The sequence below is a fragment of the Gadus chalcogrammus genome, chromosome 9 (genome assembly GCF_026213295.1).
Source record: "Gadus chalcogrammus isolate NIFS_2021 chromosome 9, NIFS_Gcha_1.0, whole genome shotgun sequence".
Taxonomy (NCBI): Eukaryota; Metazoa; Chordata; class Actinopteri; order Gadiformes; family Gadidae; genus Gadus; species Gadus chalcogrammus.
The window spans coordinates 16240689-16250688 of NC_079420.1; the positions used below are offsets into that span (position 1 = coordinate 16240689).

Sequence of the window (10000 nt, forward strand, 5' to 3'; positions counted from 1 at the left end):
CTGATTCTTTCAGTGCACCGTTTCTTTCTATGGGGCTGTCACAAGGGATTTATGCAAGTTCAATGCAATGTGTTTTCTTTCCAAACCGCAGAAAACATGTATTTTTTTACATATTTGCAGTCCACGTGGCTGGTATTTATAGGAGTCGTTAATTAGTTGATTAGTCATCAAAGAAGAAGAAGTTCTCAGAGACTTAAATAATCACTATACACTACCAACCTAATTGATCTTTAAGACATTTGATCATGTATTTTGGAAAATATTCTAATTATTCTAAAGATGCAGTGTGTACGATTTAGGGGAATCTAATGGGAGGCAGCAGATGGACCGGACTTAATACCACAGCACTGAGCAGCCAAGTGTCAAGTTTGGAGGTTCCTTGATAGAAGTAAGATAGTTATGCATTTTATGAAGAAGAATTAAAAAATTCTCTTCTCTAGAGTTGTTTTCTGTAGAAACATGGCACTACAACATGGCTGGCTCCCTTTAAGAGGACCAGCTCTCTTAATAGATGTAAAGAGCAACAAAAACAATTGGTATTTTCAACGGATTATACACTAGTAAAACAAACGTGGGAATATTAAATTCCAGTCTGTTCTGCTAGATGCAATTCTGACTAATTTTGACCTACAAATGTATACTGCCTGAAAATATTTTCTTTCAATTTTGTATAACTAAAAAAACAGAACTATTACAGACCCACCCTTGAGGCGGTCCCTAGGCGTGTTTTTATCCTTTTTCAAGTCGTTTTTTTAAAAGACATGGGGAGAAAAACCAACAGGAAAGCCCCTATTATTTCTCATTTCAGACAGGCCCTCGAAGGGTTTTAGCAAAAGTGGGCGATGTTATTCCATGCTGTCATGGATTCTTAGACACTGTAATCATGCCAGTCATTACCAGTTCCCTACAAACGTAGTTCCCGTGTCTGATCGTTCCATTTTTCTGCTTTGAGCTGTTGGTAGTTCCTGATCTGATGAGCTGAACGACAAAACACACAGATGGCAGCTGTCTCATTGGAACTCTGGCAGAGCGGTCATGACCACTACAACCTCTGTTCTGCTCATGTCCTCAGCACTGTTTTGCTCCTAAATAACCACTGATTAACGACTTCAAACTATAGAGCCATACAAATGTGTTGCGTCAGGTTTTACCAATTGGAACACAAAGGTTAGAGAAAAGTGCCTTTGGTAAAAAAAACAGCAAAATCTTAGAACATACCTACCATAGGTGAATCCAAAACAAGAATGTTCTTTAGTTTTTGGCAACCCTCTAAAATGTAGAAAGATGGGACAATGATACGACCATGATGTAGAGTCCAGATCATCGTCATATGTTTCTGCGCCTGTCTCTTCTCCCCATGTCCTCTTTGCATTTTCAGAGAAGGATGTTGTTAAACATGACCATATGGTCACTGTCAGCACTAGCAGTGTGTATACGCCTATGTCTAAACTCTGTGAACTGCAGCTGCATGTGTTTCGTCAGGGAGACAGAGATGGATTGTTTGAATGAAAGTGTAACCATGTTAGGGCTATGTGAATGTCTATCTGTAGGTGTGCAGACATAATGTGTGGACAGAATTGTAAAGACTTTAGAGACCAAAGATATGTCAAAATCGTGAACTGTATAAACACGCATTATGCTTGTGATCTTTGCCTATGAAATGGTGTGTGTGTGTGTGTGTGTGTGTGTGTGTGTGTGTGTGTGTGTGTGTGTGTGTGTGTGTGTGTGTGTGTGTGTGTGTGTGTGTGTGTGTGTGTGTGTGTGTGTGTGTGTCTGAGTGTCTCTTGTGTGGTTGTCTTTTTGTTATCGAGAGATAGGTCTCACAGACTTAAGAGACTTTAGATTAATAATCGAATGTGTGATGGGGGACAAACTTAAATCTGGTTTCACTTTGTTTAGTTTCCTATTTGTTTTCGACCTACATGTTGCTGGAGGCAGGGATTCATCAATCGCTGGATTGGCTAACAACAAACACAAACTCAGCCAAAACGAGTGAATTCGTCCCAGCGTTTGTTTCAGCTTTTGGTTTTCGGAACAGGTTGTTGTCTCCCCCCAGAAGTTATACTATAACATTTACAATTAGGGCATTTAGCAGACGCTTTTATCCAAAGCATTTGTCAGGAGTCAGCTTTTTTCAAAGAGAAACAAGTACAATATATCGCAGTCGGTACAGTGATGTTATTCATAGAAACAAGTGCCGAGCACCAACAGTTGCTAGGTTAACAACATGATAACATAGTAGTACTAGCAGTTCCAGATCATCGATAGACTAAACGAACACCTTCTCACTTTTAACAAATGTTACTATACCAAAAGTATCTACTTTTGTGCTTTTGTGTGTTTTTCCCAGGTGAACCTGTGCTCCCCAGCCATCAATGAATCTTACCAGGAACGACTGCTTCGCCTAGAGGGAGATAAAGAGTCTCTGGTGCTACAGGTCAGTGTGTGGGTCTGTGGGTGTTTGCAACTGTGTGTGTGTGTGTGTGTGTGTGTGATTCGATTGTGTAATCATTATTGATTTATGCCATGCACTCATGCCATTCATGCAAGCAGGAGGAAGGTTTATCTGCTGATCTGCTGGTCAGCTGAGGCTTGCATGACTTGCAGGGTAGGCATCTATGTAGACAGTGTTCTGCCAGAACTCATGTGATGCTCTTTTACCTGAGAGGGGACACTCTTGAAGCAAGGGGCAATTATCTGTAGCAGGCTTCTGTAATGTTATGGTGTTAATGGTTGTATTATATTGTCCAGCATTGTTGTGATTTGTCCAGCATGGCAAATAGGAGCATCATAAAGGGAAGTGAAAAGAAGAGCGAAGAGACCCACATGGTTGTCACAATATACCAATTGACTGAATCAATAACAAATCATCTGAAAATGTTTCAGAACCCCCTCCTCATCTGTTATTACTAAGTGTGACTGGGCCCATGATAATACTTTATAAGAAGTCTGTATAGGGGCAGAATGTTAAAATATCCTCTTTACTTTGGACTTGTTTGTTGTTTTTTGTATACATCTTACATCCCGGCTGGTTGTCACAGTAATAATCTTAATCAGGATAATCTGTTGTTATGGTGAAGTATGTCCCCATGCCAGCTCTGGGGAGGTATCTCTTTGAGGTTTCCTCCACAGCAGACTTTTATCAGACATCCTCCTGGGCTCTGTCTGAGCTTGTATAGCCCAGCAGCATAAGCAGTAGATAGATGTCCATCTTTGCTTACCTTGATCATAGGGGATAAGCCATAGCAAACATATTTATATGTGTTGATTTTGTGCTTGTGGGCGTGGGTGTGGGTGTGCGTGTGCTTGCGTGTGCTTGCGTGTGCTTGCGCGCGCGCGCGTGTGTGTGTGTGTGTGTGTGTGTGTGTGTGTGTGTGTGTGTGTGTGTGTGTGTGTGTGTGTGTGTGTGTGTGTGTGTGTGTGTGTGTGTGTGTGTGTGTGTGTGTGTGCGCGTGTAGGTATGTGTTTGTTTGTGTGTGTTGTAGATGGGGCGGGAATGGTGTAACCTGTCAACACCTGAGATTACTCAAAATGGGAGTTGTAAACTTCTCTTCAAAAGGTTCCAAAACAAGTCTCTAATCCCTGTTTGACCCGCAACTCCCTCTAATCTAAAACACACACAAATATCCAGACACTAACTTGCTGCGCATTCCTGAAGCTTGTCTTAAGGAAGCCTATCTCTTGCTGATTGGTCGAAAGTTGCATGGAGTGGGACTTGCTCTGAGAGGCAGTGTATTTAATTGGCTGTTGACAGGTTCTCCCATGGTGCTTTGCTACACCTTCCTCCCCTTCACCTGTTTTTCCCTTGGGGCTCGTTGAGTGTGTGTGTCTTTAAGTGTGTGCGTGTGTGTGTGTGTTTCTGTGTGACACACCCGTTGTTCATATCACCACTCTGTAAGTGCCGGTAGTCCAGGGAACTTTCACCTGCTTTGTGTGTGTGTGTGTGTGTGTGTGTGTGTGTGTGTGTGTGTGTGTGTGTGTGTGTGTGTGTGTGTGTGTGTGTGTGTGTGTGTGTGTGTGTGTGTGTGTGTGTGTGTGTGTTTGTGTGTGACGCTCAACTGAGTAGCATTGAGCTAAGGGGAGAGAATGACACTGCCTATTCATTCTGCTTTCCGGAATGTAAGAGTTCATATGTTTACATTTAGGACAGCACGACTCTTATGTATGGGTGTATGGTGACTTGACGGAGTTATATATTGTTGAGAGTTGGACTCTTGAAGTATGTCTCGTTCGTTAGAGTATAATATTAAGTGGATTATTGTGTACTGTCATGTTACAGATCTACAGTGTACATCTTTCATAAGGTATGTGTCATTTTTGTATCAAATGTCACCTTAAAGGCTTTTTTAAATTGACTGAAAGCTCCTGTTAGTTGGTGAGTTAGTTTCTGAGTTAGTAAGTAAGAGACAGGATACTTCGGGATTCTTCTCAAAGAGTAAAGTCAACGAATGTTACGATAACACCGGGCACAAACTACGATTGTGTTTTAGTGTTCTAAATTCTTCGTTTTAAGTTAAACATGGGTGAATTCTGCATTTTCTGGCATCGGGTTAGAGTGTTGACTGAGAGATACGATGGCTAGTCGTAGTGGAGTAATCTGCATTCCTGAGTGAGAAGTGCTGAATAACTCAAGCTTGCTTTCCGCGTCTAGGAATGTAGGGATATGTTGAGTGCGGCATCGGTTGGAAAAGTAAGAGACCGGAAAGAGCAAATAAATAGAGAAACGAGAACCGTCAGCTAAAACAGTTTTTTTTGCGTGCGTGCCTTTGTTTGTGTGTGTGTGTGTGTGTGTGTGTGTGTGTGTGTGTGTGTGTGTGTGTGTGTGTGTGTGTGTGTGTGTGTGTGTGTGTGTGTGTGTGTGTGTGTGTGTGTGTGTGTGTGTGTGTGTGTGTGTGTGTATATGTTCCATCTAGGTGAGTGTGCTGACCGACCAGGTAGAAGCTCAGGGGGAGAAGATCCGAGATCTGGAGAGTGCTCTTGAGGAACACCATCAAAAACTGGTCTGCACTGAGGAGATGCTACAGCAGGTAGGACACACACGCAAAGACACACAGACACTGACACACACATACACCAACACACACACACACGCACACACACACGCTCATTTGTCTATTTGCACTCTTACTTTCATACTGGGTATAGGATGAAGAGAAAACAACATGAAAAGTACAGAGAAACGGTGGTGTTGATCCATGGTTTGTTCGTTTTGTGTGTAAACCAGTCACTTTCGTTGTCAGGATAATGTGTTCCGGTAATATCACGTAATATGAGCTTGTTGTTTCTCTAAATACTGCTCTGTGGCGATGGTGTCACTTTGACTGGAAACTGCCCTTGGGTTTAGCCTTTTGTTATTTTGAATAAATAGGCAGAATCGAGTGAGTAAAGAAGAAGAAACTTCGGTATAAATGTCCGTTGCTGTGTGTTTCAACGGGTTAGATTTCCTGACACTCACTTCCTGTGTGTCTAAGATTGTATCACCACTGTTTGCACTCAACCAGAGGAGCTGGCCACCGGGACATGAATGGATGGATTTCACATGTTCATACCGTGACCTGGTTTAATGCCTATGGACGGAGAGTACACAGGGACACTGAAGTCTTGAACTGCTCATCTTTACAGCTTGTTTTTAGGATTTGATAAATACTAAAAAGAAGAAACAAAAAAAAGCTATAGCTAGCAGGGATTGCAGAACTTGGTGCTTGTATTTATAAATATTATTCTTACAACGTTGGCAGTGGTGTCTGAGCATGTGACGCAGTGTGGCGTCAGACGGGGTGGTGGCGGGGCGGCGCTGGAGGTCCTTGGTACTGCCAGGTTCAACACAACACAGCTTTGATTATCTCCCATCAAAGAATCAACCGTCTGTTCTGCCCACATTTGATCAGCATCTCCTCTCCCCATCTTGTTTGTTTTCGCACTACGGGGCCACCCTGATGCTTATCAGTCTCGTGTTAAGAACTCCCCTCCAGGTGATCAGGCTTCCTCAAAGGAGAGCTTCCGAGTGTGGTTGTTTTTATGCAAACGATGAAAAGATGGGAGGAAAAGAAAGGAATATATATTAGCATAGCAGTAACAAATTAAATGTACGGCCATCATTGTAGTCGATTCAAAACTCATTATATATGATGTGAAACCATCCAGTAGCATGGTAGTATTACTAATACTACTATAATCATTGGTACTTCTATAGCCCCCCCAACATGTTGAGGCACGTGATGGCGAGAGAGACGGTTCCTACTGGACATAACCTTGCTTAATCTGCACAGCCTTTTTGTATGTGTGTGTGTGTGTGTGTTTGTGCGTGTGTGTGTGAGATGATTAAGTATATCTTTAGTGAATGCTACGTTCCAATAGTGTTTAAGCTTTGCGTGTGTGTGCCTCATGAGAGGGACAGAGTGAGAGGGGATGAGAGGGACAGAGTGTACTCATCCATCCATGTGATGCATTGTGTCAGTTCTACACTGTTTTTGAACTAGGGCTTTCAACGTAGGACTCTTCTTGAGTCAACACAGACACACATGCATTTTCTTTGCTCTCTCTTTTGCGTATACACATAGACACTGACACACACTCGCACTGTTATTTTCACTGTGTAGTTACCGTGTAGGTGAAAGATGCTTTGACTCATGAGAATTGTGTTGTCTCGAAAGACAACACAAAACAACATAGTTAAGTCGTTCACTCAGTCAGCCATGGGTTCATCTGCTACGATATTAGTTCATAAATCCAGTCATTAATCCACCTTTATCCTCATCTAGTCATGTTGAATAAACACATTAGTCATTCAACCTCAACATCAAAGCAAGAAGTGCATTAAACCTTTCCCATGTGGTCACATGCGCTGTAAAACCGGTCCAGCAGCCCTATACAAGCCGGCCCGTGACCAGAGACATGAGCTCCAAACACCAGGGCTTATCCCCCTTAACACGACCCAGCCACATGGCTGTACGCTAGCATTAAGGACCATAGTGAGTGTGTGTGTGTATGTCAAATCAGAATCAGAATCAGAATCACTTTTATTACATCTTATAGTACAGTACTCAAGAGTAAAAATCTTAGGCTTGGTTCCTCAACATTCACATAGCAGCAACAGTAAAAGATAAAATAAATAAGAATAAGAATAAGAAACCATATGAAAAGGAACAAAGTAAAAATAAATAAATAAATAAGTAAGTAGCAGCATCAATAATACTAAAAAGTAACAACAGTCTGTTGTTGTGGTGTGCGTGTGGATGGTTGGGGGGTAGTGTGTTTTTCCAGGAGTCTGACTGCTTGGGGGAAAAAAATGCTTGTCATCCTCTGGGTTTTGGCCATGGTATGTGTGTGTGTATGCATGTTTTAATATTGTCTGTATGTGTGACTTGTAATTGCGTATGCGTGTGTGTATGTGTGTGCGTATGTGTGTGTGTGTGTGTTCTTTGGTAATGATAGAGCATCGGCTGTCTATATCTGTGCTGTTCACTTATTAAATGGGCCACGTGACAGAGGTTAACTGTTATGACAGAACAGGATGACTGTACAGGCGTTGCCTGGGGCTCGACTCAACCGGTTTTCATGCACTAGACCCAACCAGACAAAATATTAGCTTTCTTTTACATGTACGGCAGTTGAAATTTCTCATCAATCAAATACAGTGGAATTATTCTTTCTTGTGCGCCATAAATGAGGTTGTGACTGTTGCGTAAGAGGCTTGTTCCCATGGGTTGCCCTTTTTATTCAAGTGCTTCTTTGATTATGAAGTAGATGTTTCGGTAAGTTGGAAGTCATGTTTGGCTGCCTTTGTCACCTACTGGCTTCTTCCTTGGAAAGCCCTTCCTTTATCACTACCATCTATGGTGAAAATGTGCAGGAACATGCTGAAGCGACGACATGCTCTTATCCAAACAAAATAAATGACGTGTGTTAAAGGAGCAGTGTGTAGGATTTAGTGGCATCTATCACTGAGGTTGCAGATGGCAATTGTGCCAATTCCTTCCAAAAACTCAATTGTGCCAATTCCCTCCAAAAACTCCCTCTCCTCACCCCTCCCGCTCCAACGCCCAAGAGGAGGAGCTACAGGGGACTCAACTGGCCTGTTAGTGGCCAGGAGGTACTGCCAACGAAATGTTGTCCTATTCTACGTCAGCATCAAGTAACCAACTCTTAAGTGGCGAGGTTCCTTGATGGATTATAAATTGTATTTATTTCTTAAGTCTGTAAAACTATAAGTCATGGTTTTCAAGTACGATAGTAATAATGATTCAAAATGAAAAGCGTGTCTTCTCTAGAGCCGTTTGTCCCTTCTGGGCTCCTGTAGAAGCGGTCGCGCATTGATGGACTCCCTTTGTAGATACAAAGGGCTTATTTTAGCTAACAAAAACACAGCCATTATTATTTTTGTTGGATTATATACTAATACTAAAACCCACTTATGAATATTATATTCAATTTCTGCCAACTCTGTTCCACTTGATGCCACAAAATATTTTCGCCAGTGGAATGCATAGATGCATGTGAGAGTGAGAGTGAAAGTGTGTGTGAGAGTGAAAGTGTGTGAGAGAGTGAAAGTGTGTGAGAGAGAGAGAGAGAGAGAGAGAGAGAGAGAGAGAGAGAGAGAGAGAGAGAGAGAGAGAGAGAGAGAGAGAGAGAGAGAGAGAGAGAGAGAGAGAGAGAGAGAGAGAGAGAGAGAGAGGATGGGGGGGCACAGAAGATCAATGTTTCAATCTCTTTTGGTAGAGCAATTAAGTGATCAAGCAAACAGTAATTTGTACTTTAGATTTTCTGTTTAGACTTTGGATGACCAATGGCAGCCCATTTTCTTCGTCTCTCTCAAGAGTTTTTCCAAGCACCAAAGATTAGGCTCACAAAGAGGAAGTGGGATTAACTGTTTAACCACGTAACTGAAAGCAACAGTCAGATACTGAGAGAGAGAGAGAGAGAGAGAGAGAGAGAGAGAGAGAGAGAGAGAGAGAGAGAGAGAGAGAGAGAGAGAGAGGGGGGGGGGGGGGGGGGGAATGGGCGTTTTTAAATGCATGTGAGTCAGAAAACACAAAAAAACAAAAGAAAATTAGCTTCATTGCTCTAACTGTTTTTCTCAACCCTTATTTTGGATTGTTGCATGCCAGAGAAAGAGAGAGCAAGAAAGAGAGAGACAGTGGCCAGTATTAATAGAGACCCCAGCTACTCTGTGTAAGTGAGGGTGTGTATATTTAGCCCCCCCCGGCCCCAGTCAGTTGGTTAGCTCACAGTCAGTCGGTTGGACCAGAGTGGAGGGAAGAACATGGCTTCATCTCTCATGCCTATCTGACTTTGCCCTGTTCAGGTTCACCTACTAGCTCTGATGGATATTGTAATACTGTTGGTTGCGTTCATGTGTCATTTATTTATTGATTTAATTTAACCTTAATTTAACCAGGAGAAGTCTCACTTAAGGTAGGATGCGTTTGTTCCTGGATATCATTGCTATAATTTAGTTCTGTGTGTGTATGTGTGTGTGTCTGTGTGTGTGCGTGCGTGCGTGCGTGCGTGTGTGTGTGTGTGTGTGTGCGTGTTTGTGTGTGTGTGCGGGTGTGTGCGGATGTGTGTTTCCTAGGAGCTGCTGAGTAGGACATCTCTGGAGGGCGAGAAGCTGGATCTGATGGACGAGGTGTCCCAGCTCAAGCTGACCATGGTGGGCATGGAGGAGTCCCACAACACGCATCAACACACCCGCCCCGAGTCCCCGGAGAGAAAGCAGAACAAAGCAGAGGTAGGCGGAGGCAGGACGGGATGTGATGTGATGTGCTCCACCTCCAATGTGTTTGTATGACTGGGTGAATCAGAGGAAAGGTCAATCATGGCTAGGCCTTTTAGCTGCTGCACAACCAATCAATCTTTATTCCAGGACAAATCAATCGGATTCTCAGTTGACAACAGTATCAGTCCTGGATGCAGGGACTCAGAGGAAGTTCTGTGACAAGTAGAACACGTATAACACGCTGAGATCATGGGATTGTATGTCTTTGTGCAGGCAGGCATC

General features: G+C 42.8%; 1 protein-coding gene across 8 annotated transcripts in view; it reads left to right on the forward strand.

Annotated features, from left to right (window-relative positions):
• Positions 1 to 10000, forward strand: part of ppfibp2b (PPFIA binding protein 2b) — a 52252-nt gene that overhangs the window by 19320 nt on the left and 22932 nt on the right. For 6 of the 8 annotated variants that reach the window (XM_056598083.1, XM_056598081.1, XM_056598084.1 and 3 more), the window contains 3 exons: positions 2351 to 2437; positions 4914 to 5027; positions 9575 to 9730. In XM_056598083.1, coding sequence (XP_056454058.1) covers positions 2351 to 2437; positions 4914 to 5027; positions 9575 to 9730 — 357 coding nt within the window. Of the gene's footprint in view, positions 1 to 2350; positions 2438 to 2458; positions 4305 to 4913; positions 5028 to 9072; positions 9305 to 9574; positions 9731 to 10000 lie in introns of those variants that run through there. The other 2 variants (XM_056598089.1, XM_056598090.1) reach the window with 2 other exon arrangements.